The sequence below is a fragment of the Grampus griseus genome (assembly GCF_964374135.1).
Source record: "Grampus griseus genome assembly, chromosome: 19".
Lineage (NCBI taxonomy): Eukaryota > Metazoa > Chordata > Mammalia > Artiodactyla > Delphinidae > Grampus > Grampus griseus.
Genome location: NC_139013.1, coordinates 40,414,566 through 40,436,376, shown reverse-complemented (window position 1 = coordinate 40,436,376; position 21,811 = coordinate 40,414,566). Strand labels below are relative to the sequence as shown.

Below are 21,811 nucleotides of genomic sequence, written 5' to 3'. Positions count from 1 at the left end.
TGCTCCCCACCACCACTGAGGGAAAGCAGCCCCGAGGGAGGGGCTAACTCATGTCCACTAGACCAAACCAGCCTGGCCCAAGAAGCCCAAGAACAGATTTCCTGTTCTCACTGACACAGTCTAGCACATATACAGAAAGAGCTGAGCAGTAAAGCTAACGGAGTCCCCACATCCTCCTCAGGGAATCCAGGGGAACTCCCGGAGTCACCCACCCTCCTTCTGACCTGGGGCCCTTCTTACCCTGGCACAGTTTAACAAGGCCCATGACAATGATGGCAATGAGTGCCAGGACCTTGGCGTAAGTGAATGTGTCCTGCACACGTGTGCCCCACTTGACGTAGGCACAGTTCACAAACGTCAGCAGACCTAGGAAGAAAACCATAAAGTCAGTGGCAGGCTTGAGCTGAGGGCACCGACGCCCAACCTCTCTTTACAAAGCGCATCATTTCTATCCTGTCTGCCTAAGGCAAAGGGGCCGACGGACCGGTCAGAACCAGAACAGGCAAATGGGGGACATCCCCCATCTGCCCCAGCTGAGAGGAAAACATCCCATCAATGTTGACAAGTAATGATACAAAGGCATGCACTACCACATATTCATGCATTCTGACAGCCCGAACCATTTTTGGAAATTCCCCCCAGGCCCAGGAATGGTGAACTTCACCCATTCTTCCCCACTCAGATTCCCAAAGTTTCAAACCACCTGGGGCACAAGACCTCTCCATGGCCACATTAGAGAATGGGGACAAGAGAGGCCCAACAACAAATAAGGTCAATTTAAATGCAGGTGGCAGGTCACCTAGCAGTTAGGGAGACAATGTTTTGCATGTAATTATTTTTTTAAAAGGCTATCATGTGCCTGACAATTTCACATACATCCTCTCAATTAATTCTCACAACCACGAAACAGACATTCCTATTCTCATTTTACAGATGAGGAAACTGAGGTTGACAGAGGCTAACTACCATTCCCAAGCTTACATAGACCCCCCCCGATCTCCCCCACCCCCATTCCTATCCAAACCTCCCAGTTCTCGGATAGGCCCATGGAAAAGTGGGCTCGCGTCAGCACTGCTGGCTTTCCGTTCCAGCTCCTCACGTACCTCAGTGATACCTGGGTCCTGTGTTAGAGGTCCCACCACCTTACCCCGGCTAAATAGGGACTGCTCTGATCCATGGAGAATATCAGTATCCAAGGGGCTCCACAGTGACACCTCTAGCCTCCAAAAATAGAACTTTTACGAGAACCTCAAATGTTATTACAAAATTTGGGGGCTCATCCTCCAGTCCACGTCTACCTACTTCTACCCATGTTGCACTTTCTCCTTCAGCCCGACTCTCTCCTTACTGATGCCGTATATACACATGAGAGAAATGTCCTCCTCCCCTCCTCCTCCTGCCGTAGGCAATAGCAACTCCCACTTTCAAGGTCTAGCTCAGTCCCCACTTCCTCTGTAAAACCTTGCTAAAATATATCAGCCATCTCCTCCCTGAGCTCTCTCTCCCTGAACCCTACAACATTCTCACTTAACACACAGCTTAGTACCTTGTGCTGTGGTCATATGGACATATGTCTCAAGAAGGTTCCTCTCTCTCCCTCAGGCATCTGGGTGGTACTTCCCCAAGGAGATCACAAATTCTTAGGGGGATACAAAAGCATACTGTTTTCTTAAGCTTACTGCCAAGCAAAGATGGGAACTGATCAACCGTGGTTGGAATCAAGATGGTGATGACTTTCGCTTAACTGCCAATCCCCTGGAGCAAGGCAGTTTTCAGAAAGTTGGACATTCCTCCACTCAAATGGAGAGGAGAGCCTAGGGCCAGCCTGTGGATATAAACATGAGTGGCTGAACAGCCTCCATGGCACTTTAAGAGCTTTCATTCAGTACTTTGGCAAATGACACGGGTGCTTACTAGTCAGTCATATAGGGTGCATGGGGGCGGGGGGTGGGGGAGAAACGAGGCGGTGGGGAGTAAATAATGGCCAAGGGGGAAGGGATAAGACCAAAGGAATGCACACTGCTGGCAGGTCTTCCCGGGGACCTGCCCTGCTAATCAGAGTTTGCTGTGTGAAGCTAAGCCTAGATCAGCTAACATGAGGATTACCTAATAAATAGCCACCAGTAATCCACAGACCTCTGTGCAATACAGTAAGCATATTTTGAAGTACCTGCCAGGCCCCTTCTTGGGAACTGCTCCCCCTTCCCTATCACGGCTGATAGAGTCCAACAACGGACCCAAGCTAGGCCTATTTGATTCTCTTTCCCAAGAATATGGAGTCAGGATACCAAGAAACTGAACCTATCTAACAGCAGCGAAGTCAGGGGCCACAGCAAGTCAAAATCACCTACGAACCCCTGTAATAGAGGAAGAAAAGCCACAAGAAAGCAGAGGAAGGAAGCAGGACTACAAAAACGAGCAGAAGTGAGAGCAGCTTGTAAGAAGCTGTGCAGCTTGTGAGAAAAAGATTGATGAAGGAGAAAAACAAATACTGTATGCTAACACATATATATGGAACCTAAAAAAAAAAAGGTTCTGAAGAACCTAGGGGCAGGACAGGAATAAAGACAAAGATGTAGAGAATGGACCTGAGGACCCGGGGAGGGGGAAGGGTAAACTGGGACGAAGTGAGAGAGTGGCATGGGCATATATACACTACCAAATGTAAAACAGATAGCTAGTGGGAAGCAGCCGCATAGCACAGGGAGATCAGCTCAGGGAGATCAGCTCGGTGCTTTGTGACCACCTAGAGGGGTGGGATAGGGAGGGTGGGAGGGAGACGCAAGAGGGAGGGGATATGGGGTATATGTATATGTATAGCTGATTCACTTTGTTATACAGCAGAAACTAACACATGATTGTACAGCAATTATACTCCAATAAAGATGTTAAAAAAAAAAAGGTTGACGAGGAAAAACACAGAAACATACAGAAGACAGAGGCAGAGGCAAGACAGACAAGAGACAAAGACAAGGAGGCAGAGACAAAGAGATGGAGACAAAAGGAATAGAAACAGAAAGATGGACATACACACGGAGAAAGAGGCTGTCTCACAATGTCCTAGCTGTGCTTGCTGTGCTTCTGGTTTGTAGCACTGAAATGTGGCTGCAAAATGGGGAGAGAAGCTGACACACTCCTCAGCCCACTGACAGGCACTCCCTCCTCTGGGTTCTGCTCCTTTTCCTTCCCTCCATCCGGGTACAAACTGCCCCCATGGCTTGGGCCTCTCTGCACACAGTGGGAATTCAATGAGTGAAGGCAGCACCTCAATGGAAGCCCCTGCAGAGCCCCTTCTCAAAGACCGGATGGAAGGATACACAAAAGCCTGGTCACAGCAGCTGCCTCAGGGAGGAAGACTAAAGCTCTGAGAGGGAGGAGACTTTTCCACTATATACCATTTTATATAGTTTGACTGACTTACCATGCACATACACTTCTTTCTCAGTAAAAGTACTTAATTTAAAACACTCTGTAGGACTTCCCTGGTGGTGCAGTGGTTAAGAATCTGCCTGCCGATGCAGGGGACACGGGTTCAAGCCCTGGTCCGGGAAGATCCCACATGCCGCCGAGCAACTAAGCCCGTGCACCACAACTACTGAGCCTGCGCTCTAGAGCCCACGAGTCACAACTACTGAAGTCCACGCACCTAAGGCCCGTGCTCTGCAGCAAGAGAGCACGTGCAATGAGAAGCCCGCTGGCCTCAACTAGAGAAAAGCCCATGCGCAGCAACAAAGACCCAATGCAGCCAAAAATGAATAAATAAATAAAATAAATTTATAAAACAACAACAACAACACTATGTAGCCAGGGAGCAGGACCAGGAGTAGAGTAGGTGAGTAAGGAGCCCAGGGCACAAAATTTAACTAGGCACTCACTGTCGGGGGGCAACCTGGCAAACCTGAGAGTGAGTGCATCCTTAAATGCTGGCCCCAGGAGCCCTGCTTGCTTCACTGGACTCTCAGCCCTGCCAGAGAACAGAGAACTCCGAGAACAGTCTACCAAGCAGAAGCCAACTCCCTCGAATGTTTTCCTGATTCTAATTAAGAAACAAAATTTCACCATCTGATCCCCCACCTCCCCACCCCACCCCCCACCCGCCTCCCAGAACTCCCATTCCCATCTAGCAGCAAGGACTACACCAGAGCTCAAATACAAGACAGCCAGGCTGAGCCTGGAGGCCAGGCACTCAGACTCAACTACCACAATTAAAACATGCACGCCTTCCCTCTTCCTCCAATCTCATTTCCTTGCTGCATGCCTGCACCAATGAGTGTGGGACCCATGTCAGGGTCTTCCAGGCTCTCTAGGGACTTGTTGCTGAGAAATACTCAAACAGCAGATCCAGATCCAATCCCTAAGCAGAAATAAATCCCCAAAGTCTCTCTGTGGCAAAGATGGCTACATATCTTCTAATATCTGTTCTTCCATCTTTCCTTAGTAATAGAAATTTTAGCTGGAGTCTGGCTGCCCAAAATAATGATGACATTTCCCAGCCTCTTTTGCAGGCCGGTATGGCCAAGTAACTAAGTTCTTAACCCAGGGATATAAGCAAAGTGTTGCATAAGTAAAACCTTATAGGAGTATCTTTGAAGGGTGAGAGGTGTCTTTCTTTGTCCTTCCTGTCAGCTACAAGGCAGACATGACTGGAGCTTGAGTAGCCATCCTGGACCACCAGCCAGAAGTCACATGCTGAGGATGGCAGAGCAGTAAAACAGAAGGAAGGAACCTGAAGAATTATGAAGTCATCCTACTAGCCCCACGCTGCCTACTTCTAACATGTGAGAAATAAATTTCAACATGCTTGAGCCATGCTCCTTTTGGTTTTCAGTTGTTTGAAACCCAGACTAATCCTGAGTAATACATGTGCCCACAGACAAAACTGCAACTCTCATACTCTCCTTCTGATGAGGAGATGGCCTGGCATCTGAAGCCGTAGTTCCAGTTATGCTGACTGTCGCAGCTCCCTTCTCCTACAAGCACTGGGAGGAAAAGGAACATTCCAATTCCTCCCACAAACAGGCCTTCAAGGACAGAGGAGTGCAATCCTTAACAACGACGACAAAGTGGGAAAAGAAAAAGAAGGGGAAAAAAACATCTACAATTCTCTTAGGAGAGAAATGTTCTACAACAGTCTAGGAGAGGTAAACCCTTCCAAGTGGAGATCCTGGAATCAGAAGCTACCTCTTGGCATGTGTATGAATACATAATGTACATGTCTTTTTTAAAAGCCTCCTTGTTTTCAATTACACAAGTATACATATTTAATCTTATTATCAAAACATTCAACCTATACATAGGGTTAGAATCCAGGGTTTTTGAGCAACTGTGGTCAAGGCCAGTCCTCCTCAGGCCTGCCACTGTCAGAACATAAAAGCTGTCTATCCATAGCAACAGCTGACCAAAATAGAGGAGAGTATCCTTCCTACTTAGAACCCTGCCCAGGCATGAGTCCAAGACAGCAAGAGGCAATAGGAAGCCATTCATACATCACACAGTGTTTCCTCACTGCAGTCTCACCCTTGACAGTCTCCCTTTCCTTCTTCCTTCCCCTCCTCTTCCCTTCCCTGTCAGCCTTACCAAACAAATCCTCAGGGACAATGGAGTCTCAGCTGTGAGCACACCTCTGCTGATGCCACTGTGTCAGTGCTGAACTGACTTCCACGTCAGTTCATGGCAAATACTCTCCAATGATGTATTTGAGGTTACATAACAGACAGAATCTCACAGGGATAAATGCACCAAGACCTAAGCCAGAAACACACACTTCTGCAGACAAATCAAGTACTCCTACAATGCTGGGCACCTGGGCTACTGAGAATACTGCTGGTCACCTGGTCAGAGAAAGGACCTATGGACCTCAAGAAGTGCCATTTTCCCCTACAGTCCCATAAGTGAATAAGAGCCCCTAAGCATACGGAGTTCAGCGGGCAGCCTGAGGCCCCACCCACCACAGAAGAGTCCAAGATCCCAGAATACATAATAGCAGAATGACAGTTTCTCAATTTCAGCACAATTGACATTTTGGGCCAGATAAGTCTGTCATGCGGGGCTGTCTTGTGCATTATAGGATGTTCAGCAGCACTCCAGACCTGTACCCACTGGATGCCAGCAACACCCCTTCCCAGCAGTTGCAACAACCAAAAATGTCTCCAAACCTTGCCAAATGTCTCCTGGGGGGGTAACTCATCTCCAGTTGAGAACCACTGTTCTGACATAGTGAGTACCTAAGACAATCTGAAATCCAAAAAAATAAAAGCTGCTTGGATGTATCTCCCTGCCATGTATAACCTGGGACTGGAGTGGAGGGCTGCTGGAAGCCAGGATCTGAAATAGCAATGCCTTCAGGGCCCGAGAAGGTAATATAAATGAGCAAAGGCAAGAATGTCTGGACATAAAACAAGAGGGAGTGGGGGACTGCAGTCAATGGGAGAATATATGCTCCATTTAAAGGAGTAACCACTACTCAAATGCAGCTGATTGTGTGAGGCTGGAATATGGGTCCAAGTTTGCCAGAACTTTTGATTTTTCAAGAGAAAGGGCAAGTCCTGATTTTTAAATGTTGGCAAGTAATTCAAAATTATTTAGAACACTGTGCAGGCCCAATATATCTGTGGGCCAAGGGTGGCCTGTGGGCCAACAGCTTGCAGCTCTGCCCTAGAGTTAGTTATATGGAGACTGCCTAGGCCCTTTCTTCTAGGATGGAATTTTAATTGTCTAGCTTAGCATGGATATAACTTCTTTAAGCAGTCTCCCAACTAACCTGGACCCCTCTCATGTCTCAGTTTCAAGACTAACGTAATTCTCCTACCCAAGCCTCACCCAGCATTCAGTGCAGATCTTTGTTTTTTCCCCTAATTATGACATAGTTGTTTTCTTCCAATTTAGGTCTCTTGAGACCAGGCTGCTCTCAGTGCCACCTCTGTCCAAGGAGGCTCCCTCCAGGACACCCCAGCTTAGCTGGATGATACATCAGCCTGATTCTACACCCTAATTTCCAAGAAGAGGAGTAAACTGAGCCCTAAACCCTAATCTGTTAGGATGGGACAAGGTTTTAATGACTTGGCACCAGCTCTGACAAGTTTCCCGCCCTCAGGCCCGCTTTATGGAAATACCTTGGTTTCTGGAATAGGGGTTTTTGGTAATGCAAATACTGAGTAATCTGTGTAAAAGTACATTTGAATGAAAGAAGTTATATGATACCATAACTTTGCATTTCTAAGAGGTGAGGTCTCTCCTCCAATCAAAAGATCAGTTCCTAGTGTGGGGATGGGCTTCCTAAGAAAAAACAATGGGAAAAATCATAAAAGAAAAAAGATTTAACAAACAAAAATCTTCTTTATGTGAAAAATTATGTACAGAGGTGCCCTTTGATTTGGTTACTCTTGGAATTCATCCTAAGGCCATCAAGGGACCAATGCACAGGCACTCACAGGTGCTCAGAAAAGAGTACAAATTCACGAAATCTTCTAGAAAGCAACTGGGTAAAACACGAAGAAACTTAAAACAGTTTAATTCTTTAGACACAGGGATTTCTCTTTTATAATTTTATCCTAATAAAATATGAAGAAACTCTGAAAATGATTTCTACACAGCAGCATTATTTTTAATAATGATATTATAGGGCATTTACTGTATGCCAGTCAGAGAGAAGTATTGTACTTTATTTGTATTGATTCACTTATTCCTCACAACAATCTTTTCAGATAGGTACTATCAATGAAATGAAAAAAAAATGTTGCCTGTCATATCAGTAAACAAAGAATGTTGCAGCCATCAAGCCATCACAAAACAGCTGCTCCCCGGAGAGCCCTAAGGGAACTCAGGATAGAAACAGATGCCTGCCACCTAGCAGTCAGCCACCCACTAACTGCAGCCACCTCCGACAGTGCACCCTGAAGAGACTTAGGTTGAGAAACCACAGGACACTGCCCCCAGATAGCTGAGCTACATATCAAAGGAGTGATTTCAACGAGCCCTGACTTTTGCATTTTTCCATACATAGAAAAGAGCTAAATTCCTTAATGAGATATCTGGTTTTCTTTAATTAACAGTAATCTTTTGGGACTTCCCTGGCGGTCCAGTGGGTAAGACTCCAAGCTTCCACTGCAGGGGGCATGGGTTCGATCCCATTTTTTTGGCAGCGAAAAACCAAAAACAAACAAAAAACAGTAATCTTTTAATGTTCCAACTACCTGGTCTTTGTTGCAAAAACTCCTATATATCCCGGCCCCTCCCTTACCTCTTTGCAGCAGTGTCTCAGAGCTATCTGAGATGCTGTGCCCCAGGCTTAAGTCCTCAGTTTTGTCTGCTGAATAAAAATAATTCTCAACTTTTAGGTTGTGCATGTTTTTTTCAGTTCACAGTACAATCACTATTCCCATTTTACAAAATGAGAAAATTAAGGCACCAGTTAACTATCTCCTCCAAGGTCAATAGCTACTCAATGGTAAAGCTGGAATCAAACCCAGCCTGGCATGGGAGCCTATGATCTTCCCCCTCCCCCCACCCACTGGCCATGCCGAGAGGCATACGGGATCCTAGTTCCCCAACCAGGGATTGAACCCACATCCCCTGCAGTGGAAGCTCAGAGTCTTAACCACTGGACCGCCAGGGAAGTCCTCTTTTTTGGAATCCTAACCACTAGGCCACCAGGGAACTCCCAAGGGAGGCTATGATCTTAACCACTATATTACACTGCCTGGAAACTACTTGTGTGTCCCAAACCATGTTTTCTAAGAATATTTGGTGAAAGGGATTAAATATTAAATTTTTTTAAATGCAGTATACAAACCACAAAGAGTACTATATCAAGGGTACTTTTTTAAAATGATGGATAAGCAGAAAAAAAAATAGCAGAAGGTATTTCACACAAATAGTAACAATAGTTCTCTGGGAGGTAAAATCATGGGTGATTTTAACTTTCTTTTTTTGCATTTTTCTAATTCTCTGTAGGGTCTATGCATCACCTTTTAATAAAAAAGAAGATATATATATATATATATATATATATATATATATATATATAACTTTAAAAAATGTTTCTTTTGGGACTTCCCTGGTGGAGCAGTGGCTAAGAATGCCACAATGCCACAATGAAGTGCCACAATGAAGACTCAACACAGCCAAAAATAAATAAATAAAATAAATAAATTTATTTTTAAAAAATGTTTCTTTTGAAGAACATTTCACAAAAAGGGGGGAAATCCATGATATACTAAGTTTAAAAAGCAGAATATCAAGTTATATGCAAAGTATGATTCCAATTCTATAACAGAAAGAAATGAAGACGTAACTGAACTATTAAAAGTACCCATACGTCAGGCTTCCTGGTGGCGCAAGGGTTAAGAACACGCCTGCCAATGCAGGGTACACAGGTTCGAGCCCTGGTCCGGGAAGATCCCACACGCCACGAGCAACTAAGCCCGTGCTACTAAGCCTGTGCTCTATAGCCTGCGAGCCACAACTACCGAAGCCCGTGTGCCTACAACCCGGGCTCGCAACAAAGAGAAGCCACTGCAATAAGAAGACTGCGCACCACAACGAGGAGTAGCCCCCCACCCCCACCCCGTCTCCGCAACTAGAGAAAAGCCCACGCATAACAACAAAGACCCAACGCAGCCAAAAACAAATAAATAAATAAATTTATTTTTTTTTAAAAGTACTCCTGAGTTTCACTGGTGGCGCAGTGGTTAAGAATCCACCTGCCAATGCAGGGGACACGGGTTCGAGCCCTGGCCCTGGCAGATCCCACATGCCGCGGAGCAACTAAGCCTGTGCACCACAACTACCAAAGCCCGCGCGCCGTGCTCCGCAATAAGAGAAGTCACTGCAATGAGAAGCCCGCGCACCGCAACGAAGACCCAACGCAGCCAAAAATAAAAATAAAATAAATTTATTAAAAAAAAAAAAGTACTCCTGTCTGGGGACTTCCCTGACAGTCCAGCGGTTAAGACTCTGCGCTCCCAATGCAGGGGGCGCGGGTTCAGTCGCTGCATGACGCGGCCAAAATAAATAAATAAATATTAAAAAAAATAAAAGTACTCATGTCTTGGCGGTAGATTATAGGTGATTTGAGGCTAATTTAAATTTCTCCTGAACAAACATGTTTTATAATCAGAAAATTATTCCCTTTTTTGGAGAGCTTAGGCTAGAGTCCCCCTGGTGAAACCCTATCACATATACCGCTGAGTTCCCACTTTCTCTCCTCCCAGGGGTATCTGTGGAAGAGTTCCCTTTTAACATCTGTCTTTAATAAATTCCTTAAAGTCAGGAGTCACAGCATACTGTACAATCCTTTACGGCTAAGTCCAAGGTACTGTCAGTCTATTTTTAACACTGTGGATAAACTACACATACTGCCAACGCTTTGCAAGCAAAGATATGGAAAGAACAGAGTATAATTAAGTGCCTCTGGCAGCACAGTGCTAAGGAACACAGGGAATTCTGGGCCACTTCTCAGCTAAAACACTAGCTTTACTAGACTAAGTTCACAATAATCTTCTCTCCCTTCCAGTGTTTTCACACAGAATTCCTCCTTACAACCTCATAAGAAAAAAAGGAAAATAAAGAGAGATCCACTGGGATCTCAGGTTCTGCCCTCAGAAACCAAATACAGGGTAGAAGCCACCTTCCTCGCTGGCCGCAGGCAGAGCCTGTTTACAAAGTCAGCATAAAGAAATCTGAAACACCAGTGGGAAACAGCCATTTTGGTGTGGTGCCTGCTGCTTAGATCGGCCTGTGAAGAGTGGCAGTGGCAGGAAGGAGTGGTCCTACTGTGAGCCTGTAGGACATAAAGCCTTGGGACCCCCACAGTCTAGAGAAGCCCATTTCCTCACTGATGGCCTTAAACTGGTCTAAGATTAAAAGCTGGGAAGCAAAATAACTTTTTTTTTTTTTGGAGCAGCAGAATAAACGCCTCAGCACTGAGGGTTTTTCCTGGGTTAAGTTACAACTAGTGATGTTGACACCAATCAAAATAAGACAAATATAAGACATGCACCAACCTGTCACATAGACTGGGGAACAGAACTCAGGGACACCGAAGAAGGAAAGTGAGGCACCAGAAGCCACAAACAGATTCAGACTCTCCCCATCCCCATCCTTTACCCTTACTTATCTCAGGAACAAATGACTTTGGTGAAATTGCTTCTTCAAAAAGGTAAGATGCCTCTCTTCCCCACAGAAAAAGAAAAGCAAATTATGCTCTTCAAATATAAATTACCATTAGCATTATAAAAATAACCCACAGCCCCACGCATACTCCCCCGCTAAGCCCTCAGACTTACACATGCAGGCTGCAGCGAGGAGACGGCAGGCCAGGTACGGGGGCTCGCAGGTGGGAAAGGAGGGCTGGATGATGTAGTTGGCAAAGGTGATAGCGATAATGGCCTGACTGGTGGGCTCAACAATTAGCAGGGAGGCCCAGAGGCGGATAAAGGCAATGAAGCCCCCAAAGGCCTCTAGAATATAAGCGTAGCTGGCCCCCGACTTGGTGATGGTGGTCCCCAGTTCTGCATAGCAAAGGGCACCCACAACGGAGAAAAGCCCACCAATGGCCCATATGATCAGCGACAACCCATAGGAGGCAGTGTAGACCAGCACGCCCTTGGGTGAGACAAAGATTCCTGAGCCGATCATGTTGCCCACCACCAGGCTGACCCCATTCAGCAGAGAGATCTCCTTCTTTAGCTGCATAGTTTCTGTGGACCGCTGAGGCAGCATGCTGACATCTTCTTCCTCCCTGGGCCGGCTGGCCTCAGGAATGAGATGGTATGTGGGTGTGGGGCTCTCCAGCTCCCTGGCTTCCATGGCAAATAGTTCCTTCACAACTGTGTTTACTATGGCCTGGCAAAGAATATAAGTATGTCAGTCTAGGGTAGTGGCTGATAAGGCTCTAGTTCAGACCTGCAAGGCAGGCAGATTTCCCTGCCTACCTCTTGTGTAGGGACAGCATGACTCATACACAGACCTAAATACAATGAGCCTGTCTGAGTTCCCACCACAGGATACAGAGAAATGGAGGCAGGCTGACCTCCACTGCTCCCAGGAAAGACACCAACAGGGCTCAGACACGACATGAGGGTGACTTCTAACAAGAGTCTTGATGCCCAGGGTAGGCTGGCATTAGGTTTATCCATAGCATGGATTCTCCCTGAGGTGTAGGTTTTGCTCTGTTCTTACCAACTTAAAACCTACAAACTTGCCAGAGTCCCAGCACTAGGTTCACAGCACTAGCCAGCCTGATAGGCCTCTCAGTTTCCATACTCACTCACCTCCACCCAAACATAAACAGGGACTTCTGCAGTGTCCAGCCACATGTGGAGAGGTCTGTAGCTACTCTCAGGCCAGCAAAGAACATCAACAGGTGGTGGGAAGGGCTAGGAAGATGCTAAGACAAGGGCATATCGCTATTGCAGAGACTAGACCAAGGAGAGAACATCCATGAAAATACACACCCTTGTGTTGCTTTGTCCATTAACACCCACCTCACTTCCCACGTTGCTGCTTCCTCATTCAACACCTTTCTTCTTCTAAAGTGCCTAAAAGAGAGGGATAACATAATAAGACCAGATGAAGAAAGAACATTCAGAGGGCACCCTAATGTGGGACTCATCTGCTATTGGCTTATTTGCTTTCCTCCTCAGCCTGCCTCTCACTACCACCTGGGGCTGCAAAGAGATTCCCCCAAAACAGGACCCAGTAATCTTGACACCAAAACAAAGCTATAAGTCTCCTCTTATCCACAGATCTGGCATTGGAAGGCATCCTGTAGGGAGATGGTGTGCACACGTACATACATGCACACTGCTTCTTTTGGATCAGCATTGGGCCAATCCAGAAACCTCAAGGAAGCTGGATCCCACACCAACCTATCTATGAAGGACCCAGAATCTGTCGGAGGAAGACAAGCACCTTCCTGACCCTGCACTCAGCAGGACCTTCTCTCTTCCTCAATTTCTGTGCCCTAGGAATTGGGAATTCAGATCCCCAACTCCTACTGCATCTTCTGGAGAAAGGAATCTGGTAAGCCACTTGATTCCCTCCCAGGAGTCAGTCCTTTAAGGTCACAGAGATAACTTCCAGGAATAAGAATGGGATCAGTACGTCATCTTCCCAGAACCTTCTCATCTAGTCAACAACAACGGATGTGCTGGAATCTTGCCTCATGGAGCTCAGAGCAAGTGAACCACAGCCACTCAAGACAGTAGTTCTCAGGGAAAACTCCAATCTCCACAGGCCCCACTCAAAACTCCTGCCTTACCTGTCCCAGTACCCCTCCAGAGTCTAGACCTAAGCCCAAGTGAAAAAGCTCCTCTGGGGCCATTAATAAGCCTTCCCCCACTCCCAGCGGAGTTGAGCCAGCCTCCTTCTGCTTATTATGAGGCCTGGCTTTAAGGCAGCACCACTTTTCCTTTCCTCCTGGCACCAAGCCATGAAGGTGACTCTATGCAGGCACGTGGGAAAATATCTGTTTTCATGTGTCTGTCAGGTGAGCTCAGATATGCATGAAAACAAAACTAGGAAACACCTGAAGAGCCTGTCTCACATAGAGTCAGGTGCAGGGACTTCCCTAGTGGCGCACTGGTTAAGAATCCACCTGCCAATGCAGGGGACACAGATTCGAGCCCTGGTCCTGGAAGATCCCACATGTCGCGGAGCAACTAAGCCCGTGCACCACAACTACTGAGCCTGCGCTCTAGAGCCCACAAGTCACAACTACTGAGCCCAGGTACCACAACTACTGAAGCCCGCGCACCTAGAGCCCGTGCCCCGCAACAAGAGAAGCCACCGCAATGAGAAGCCCACGCAACGCAACAAAGAGTAGCCCCTGCTCGTTGCACCTAGAGAAAGCCCGCGCTCAGCAACAAAGACCCAACGCAGCCAAAAATAAATTAAAAAAAAAAAAAGAGTCAGGTGCAGGCTCTTCATCAGTGAGTGCTTCCATGTGTATGCTCTATGCACGTTAATAAACTTGATTGTTTTTCTCTTGTTAATCTGTCTTTTGCCAGTTTAATTTACAACTCCCCAGCCAAGGAACCTAAAATGGGTAGAGGGAAAGTGTTCTCCCCCGCCACCGCACCTTACATTCCTTTAAAAAACAAAAAAGTCAGTGCACAGAGACTTGGGTTGCCCACTCAACCCAACATGGAGGCAAGCAGAGAAACCTGGCCCCCGTGGTCACTCCAGCCTCCCCCTATTCATCAGACCCCAGCTGGTGGAGAGGGGGAGGAGGTTACCAGGTATTCTATTTGGACTTCTGATACCAGACTGTGAGTTTTCTATCAAACAATTCTGCAACACCCAGCAGATCTGGTGTCTGCTACAATTTAATCAATTCTAACACCACCTACCTGGAAATAGCAACAGATTCCTCAGGTTAAGGGCTCAATCTTACAAAACAGCCCTCCCCACCCAACTTAAGATGCCAAATCGCAAGTCCAGGTTTTTCCTGTGCTTCTGACCAACTGGCTATGAATCGGAGGTTCCCACTATCCCCTCCTCGGGTTCAATTAATTTGCTAGAGCTGCCCACAGAACTCAGGAAAACAGTTTACTTACTAGATTACCAGTTCATTATAAAGGATATAACTCAGGAACAGCCAGAAGGAAGAGACGCAAGGTATGGAGAAGAGGCACGGGAAGCTCTCCAAAACCTGTCCTTTTGGGTTCTTTATGGAGGCTTCATTACAAAGGCATAACTGATCAAATCACTGACCACTGGTGATTGATTCAATCTCCGGACCCTCTCCCCTCCCAGGAGGTCGGACCTGGACTAAAACTTCCAAACCCTCTAATCACAGGGTTGGTTCCCGCGACAAGCAACCCCCATCCTTAGAGGATCTAGATGCTTTCAAAAAAATCACCTCATTAACAAACTCAGGTGTGTTGAAGGGGGCTGGTTATATGAATAACAAAAGACATCCGTTTAACCTTTACTGATCTGGAGCTATTTCAGGAACTGGGAACAAAACAAATGTTATAACAAAAGATGCCTCTGTGGCTCTTATTAGGAAATTACAAGAGCTGTGGGACAGGAACAGTGGACAAAGACCAAATAAATAATCACAATATCACAGGGAGGGAAAAAGGTAAACTCACTTCACTGGAAAATTTAAAAATGGGATGAAATGTAACTGCCTTGACTTCTAACTTTCACTTAAGATGTAGAAATCTGGGAAAAGCATCACTCCGACTCCAATGACAAGAAAAAGGCAGATAATCTACAGAATTGTAACTTTTCTTGAAATCATTAGAGAGCTGAGGTTACAGGCCAACCAACCAGACTGAGATTTAGGGAAAAACAGATACCTCCCAGAGAGATGCAAGTTCTGGCTTACCTGTGGCGGAGGGAGAACAATGGAACCACCATACAGGCAGGAAAGAAGAATTCAATTCGGGAACAATTTTTAATGAATTACTAAAGGTCAAGTTTGGGTTAGCAAGAGCCGTAGACACTTAGAGGGTTTTCTCCAGTGAGACCTCAGTGGGTGCTCACAAGAATTACTAGGCCAGAGAAAGCCTCTCAGAAGTGCTGGCCTGGAGAAGGAAAGCAGTCACTGCTCTGGGAAAAATATGAAGGTCCACCTGCTCCCTTCTCTAAAAATCTTAAACACCTGGGGAATGGGGAAACTGTCATTCCCAAGGCAGCTGGGACAGGGTGAAAGAAAAAATAAAACAATCCTCTCTGCCTGAGGGAGGAGCAGGAAATTCTGGTCCAGACAATTAGACATGGCAGGCTCACCCAGAAAGATCCCACCCCCCCGACCCAGGGAAATAGGGCCTGCCTAAGGCTGAGGCTGAACCAAGACAACAGAGAACCGCTCTACTCCCCACCACCAGGTTAGCAAGCACCCAGCAACAAGGCTGTGGTACACTGTGTGCTGAGGCACAGGTGTACAAAGAAGACCTAATGCTGAGGGTGGAGCATAAACACAGAAAAATGCACCCTCAGGGCAAGGAAACACCAGAGGAATTTGGAGCCACTGGTGCACCTAAGGTAATCATAGCAACAACAAAACTCAAACCCAACTCACCTCCTAACTGACTCAAACTCCCACATTAACAGGCTAGCAAAAGAAGACGTTGTACCCATTTCCCAGAATAAAGACTATGTACCTCAATCTCTACTTTTCCACATATTACATCTGACAATCAATAACAAATCACAAGCAACATAAAAAAAGCAATAAAAACAACCCACTATCAAGAGGCAAATTAATCAATAGGACAAGACTTAGAGATGATCCAGATATTGGAACTATCAGACAGGGAATTTAAACTAACTGTGACAGGGACTTCCCTGGTGGTGCAATGGTTAAGAATCCGCCTGCCAATGCAGGGGACAAGGGTTCGAGCCCTGGTTGTAAAAGATCCCACATGCTGCGGAGCAACTAAGCCTGTGTGCCACAACTACTGAACCTACGCTCTATAGCCCACGAGCTGCAACTACTGAGCCCGTGTGCCACAACTACTGAAGCCTGTGTGCATAGAGCCTGTGCTCCGCAACAAGAGAAGCCACTGCAATGAGAAGTCCACGCACCACAGTGAAGAGTAGCCCCCGCTCGCCACAGCTAGAGAAAGCCCGCACGCAGCGACAAAGACCCAACGCAGCCAAATATAAATAAATTTATAAAAAAAAGAATATACATATATACATTTATATGTGAATCACTTTGCTGTACAGCAGAAATTAATACAACATTGTAAATCAGCTGTACTTCAATAAAATAAATTTAAAAATAAATAAATAAATAAAATAACTATGATTGATACATTAAAGGCTCTAATGGAAAATTTGGTCAGCATGCAGGAACATATGTGGAATTTCAGCAGAGAAATGAAAACCATACAAGTCAAAATGTGAAAAAATCCAGAACAGAGCATCTAAGAGTTGTAGGACAATATCAAATGGTCTGAAGTAAATATTAAAAAATATACTTTTTTGATTCTATTAAATGCCTTAGAATATAACTAACTGCCTAAAGCAAAAATAGTAGCAATGCAGCGTTAATATATTGCATAGGTAAAAGTAAAGTGTATGAAAACAATAGCACAAAGATAAGAAAGAAGAACTGGGAGTTATACTACTGTAAGATTCTTATATAATATTATATGTGAAAACTGATGTAATATTATTTAAAGGTAGACTGTGATTAATTAAAGATGTACATTGTGAAACTAGGGCAAACATCAGAAAGTTAAAAACGGTATAAATAATAAGCCAACAGTGGAGATAAAACAGATCATAAAAAATACTCAATCCAAAAGTAGGTAGAGAAAAGAAGAAAAAAGAAGCAAAGAACACATGAAATAAGTAGAAAACAGAAAACAACTAGCAAGGTGGAAGATTTTAATCCAACCATATCAATAATAACATGAAATGTAAATGATCTAAACACACCAATTATAAGACAGACATTGTTGGGTTAGATAAAAATGCAAAACCCAATATGCAGTCTACAGGAAACCCACTTGAACTATAAAGACATAAGTTACAGGTAAAAAGATGGTGAAAAAACATGTAAACACTAATCAGAACCAAGGGGGAGGGCTTCCCTGGTGGCGCAGTGGTTGAGAGTCCGCCTGCCAATGCAGGGGACACGGGTTCGCGCCCCGGTCCGGGAGGATCCCGGGCGGAGCGCGGAGCGGCTGCGCCCGTGAGCCATGGCCGCTGAGTCTGCGCGTCCGGAGCCTGGGCTCCGCAACGGGAGAGGCCACAACAGTGAGAGGCCCGCGTACCGCAAAAAACAAAAGAAAAACAAAGGGGAGTAACTATATTAACATCCGACGAGACTTCAGAATAAGAAGTATTGCTAGGGATAAAAGAGAACATTATATAATGATAAAGAGGTCAATTCAGCAAGAAGAAAATTCTAAACGTGTATTTCCCCCAACAGCATAGCTTCAAAATACATGAAGCAAAAAGTGATAGATCTGAAAGGAAAAACAGACATCCACGATTATAGTTGGAGACTTCAATACACCTCTCTCAGTCACCAACAGAACAAGTAAACATAAAATCAGCAAGGATCTAGAACACCTGAAAATGGAATGTCCCAACATAGTTCTTGTCTAAAATTATGTGAATTCTGAGGGGAAAAACAAACAAAGGCACCTGCAATAGGGCTTACCTCCATGCAGGAGATGGGGGCAGATCAGGGGTGGGAGACAGCCTTCCAAAAGGGAAAAACTGCTTTGGCTCCTCAAGTTTCACAACAGAATACCAACCTTACTATCTACTGAGTTGGTTGCTATCAGAGCACAGTTAGAAACCCTTCCTCAGGTGCTGCCCAAGGTCTTTAGGATCAATTCCAACCTTCTTATCAGGGCCTTATCACTAGACCCCCTGCTGCATATGGTCCCTCCCATGGTCCAGCCACACTGAATTACTTACAGTTTCCAGAACCTGGAGTAGTCCAGGGTTTCCAGAGCCCATCAGAAAAACACATCTTTGCTCATACTGAGTCCTTTGCCTCTAACACCCTTCTCCTCCCACCATTTTCCTCAACATCCTGGCTGACTTCTTTCTCCACACATATCCTTGTGTCCCTGCATGTGTGTGTCTAGTCTCCCTCTCTCGAAAACACAGTCTCTTGGGAATTCCCTGGCCGTCCAGTGGTTAGGATCTGTGCTTCCACTGCAGGGGGCCCAGGTTCGATCCATGGTTGGGGAACTAAGATCCCGCAAGCCCCTCGGCATGGCAAACAAAACAAAACAAAAGTCTCTAAACTCATTGTTGAAGACAGTGTTCATTAAACAATTCCATACACCCTATAAGTAATTTTCTGCCTTGAGAAACTAGTGTTAAACCCCACTTGTAAGGACATAACACAGCTTTTAACAGGTTTTCATCATATTTTCCAAGCTCCTGTGCAGCAGATAATAAAGGAATTCACTAGACCACTAAAATTTCCTCATGAAAATTTAACCATGAAACTATCATATGCAATTTTCAGGGAGAAAAATTGTCTCTTTCAAAGTTCAAACAAAGAATATTTTACAAGCTGTATTCTAAAACTTTTATAATTGATGACTATGAAAAAAAAAAAAAAACGCTGTTGAGAAAGACACCAAAATCTTAAATGTGGTGAAAACACAGAAGACTTTTTCTTTTTTATACTTTGAGTTTTACAAAATTTCTACAATGAAAATGTATTACTCTTTTTATGCTTAAACTTAAATTATGTGACTCTTTACATTTGTCTTTTCACTTAGGACACCAGGAAACTCAATATCAAATTCAGCTCCCAATCACAGTGAACAGATACCCTCACTTTTCAACAGTACCTGATATCTAGTCTTTTCCATGGCTTTGGTTTCCTATTTTTACTTCCTCATTGCAAGTATCTTTAAATATAAACCACCAAAATTACTCTTTAGAAAGAGATATAATAAATATATAAGTTATTTATATAATAATTATAGTGTTACATAACTGTTAATTATGTGTGAGCCATTCTCTTTACTAGCATTGTACTCAAATAACTAACTAAAACGGTTTACAACTTGCAAAGATCCAAGAAAATTAACGAAGAACAGAGCAATAATATCCACCTGTGAGGAAATAAGCAAACATCACACTTTCATAAGCCACCTCATCGTAAATGGTCAGGTACGAAGAAGAAAATGAAGTCTTAGAAGTTCCATCACACCCACAGTGGGGTGTAACTGAACACGTGTCTGAGAACCAGCCTGGTCCTTTCAAGTCATGCATGTCTAGACAACTGCTGTTCCCTCTGTCCCAGGTCCCATGAGCACCACCTGCATCACTTTTGTAGTAATGTATCCACACATTCTGGAGGCTACAGCAGGAAGGACAAAGGACAGAAGTCAGGAAATTTCCTGTGTACCAAGAAATGCCAGAGAGATCAGTCATATAACTCCTATTATTTTTGGTTTGTAATAAAAATATGTCCACAGTCAGAAAGGGAAGGAGGCAGACAGGAGAATATCAGGCCTGTGGTTTCCCACAAATTTGTCAGGAAAGGAAAATCAAATATAAGAACTTTTAATGACAATCTGAGACCAAAGTTGGGAAGCAAAAGCCATTAGCACGCAGTGGGACCTCAGCAATGTAGGCAGCCTGGGCCGTTTCCTCAAGGGCCTCCCAACAAGAACAGAGAGTTGAAAATGATTTCAGGAAGCTCTCACAGGCTTTCAAAAGTCTGCTCCTCCCAGATCTTCAAAATCAGGGAGCAGCTCTCAGAGATAAGCACCAGATGGCTGCGCATTCTGCTAGCCTGGTAGTGCTTTTTCTTCCCCATCAAGGGCAGAGACTGAATTCTTTTTACCAAGCACACAGTCCAGTGCACACAAGAGGTACTCAAAAACAAATGTTAAATTAAATATTGATTCCTGCTTATCACTGGCTATAACACAAGTGGTGCCCAAACTGTTCACTCAGTGCTCTGTGAAGAATTCTCTTAATGTTTCACAAATATCGCCTTCCATTTACGACATGAGATGATCAAACAAGATGACAGGATGTGAAGACACTAAGAAGAGCCATAGAAGCAGGAGCACACACCGTCCTCCCTCCAACAGGCCAGTCTCCCCGCGGCCCCAGGAAGCTCTGCTCAGGTGCTCACATCCTCAGGCTCGTCCCCTGGGCCTTTACTCATTTTCTGAGTCTCTCCGACGCAGCACAAGTTCTTTCTCAGCACCAGACTCACACTGGAGTATCTCACACGGTCTCTTTCACGTTCACAGGGTCGCACTCAGGGCCACTCTGACCGCGGTCTCTCTCACACTCAGTCTCTCACAATCTCCCTCTCTCAGTCCCTCTCACACTCATGGAGTCACCTCCACACTAGGGTCTCTCTCACACACACACCGAGTCTCCGTCACACTAACAGCGTCACCCTCACACTGCGTCTCGCACACTCAGGGTCACCCTCAGACTGACACGCACACACACACAGACACACACACACAGACACACACACACGGCGTCCTCCTCACACGCTCAGTCTTACACTCCTGGAGTCCCCCTCACGCTCAAGGTCCCGCTCACACGCACGGCGTACCCCTCGGGCACGCGCTCACTCGCAGCGTCTCTCACGTGCCCGCGGCCCGCCTGCCCCGTGCTGGGTTACGGGAACCGCATCCCGCATGCAGCGGCGGCGCAGAGAGTTCGGCCCCAGCAGAACGCGGCCCCAGCCCGGCTCCCGCGGCCCTGCTCCCACGGCCCGGCTCCCTCGGCGCGCCCGCCCGCGGCCCGTTACCTCGTGGTGGCCCGGCGCCTCCGGGATGCTCGGTCGCGCTGCCACCGCCCCCGCCGCGACCGCTCAGGCCCCGCCCCCGCCACGTCATCCGCCGCCGGATCGCGACAGCGCGCGCCGCGTCGGGACAGGGCGCCTGGCTCCGCGCGGGGCTCGCGGGCGGCGGCGCTTCCGGGCCCCAGGGGGCCGCCGTGGCCTCTGGAATTCCGCCGGCCGCGCTCAGGGGTCTGCAGGTGAGGTCCCAGCCCCCGGCGGGCCGCGACCCGGGCCCAGCCCCACTAGCCGACTGACAGGCTGCTCCGCGACCCTGGAGTCTCTCGGGGCCTCCGAGGGACTCAATACGGGGACGCTCCCGCGGGAACCTCTAAGTGCCCCACACCCGGTTCCTCTGTGGCTTTTGGCCTGGGCCGCACTCCCGGGGGACCCCATACAGCTCACACGAGGAGCTCTAAACAGCCTCCATACCCCGTTCACAGCCAACCCTCCGCCTGGAGACCCTAGGGAGACAGACCCAGGATTCGTCCTCCGAGTCACAGCTCCGACCACCGTGCATCCTTTAAGGTCCCTGCAGACACATGGACACCGCTGAGC

The 21,811-nt window shown here is 46.3% G+C and overlaps 1 protein-coding gene across 1 annotated transcript in view; it reads right to left on the bottom strand.

Moving 5' to 3' along the window:
- The window catches only part of SLC7A6 (solute carrier family 7 member 6), a 33,284-nt gene extending 12,018 nt beyond the window's left edge, over positions 1-21,266 (bottom strand). The window contains exons 1-4 of the mRNA XM_082676540.1: positions 21,224-21,266; positions 12,486-12,539; positions 11,286-11,844; positions 241-366 (exon numbers count right to left, since the gene is read on the bottom strand). Coding sequence (XP_082532666.1) covers positions 241-366; positions 11,286-11,808 — 649 coding nt within the window. The 5' untranslated portion in view covers positions 11,809-11,844; positions 12,486-12,539; positions 21,224-21,266. The remainder of the gene's footprint in view (positions 1-240; positions 367-11,285; positions 11,845-12,485; positions 12,540-21,223) is intronic.
- Positions 21,267-21,811: the final 545 nt, after the last annotated feature.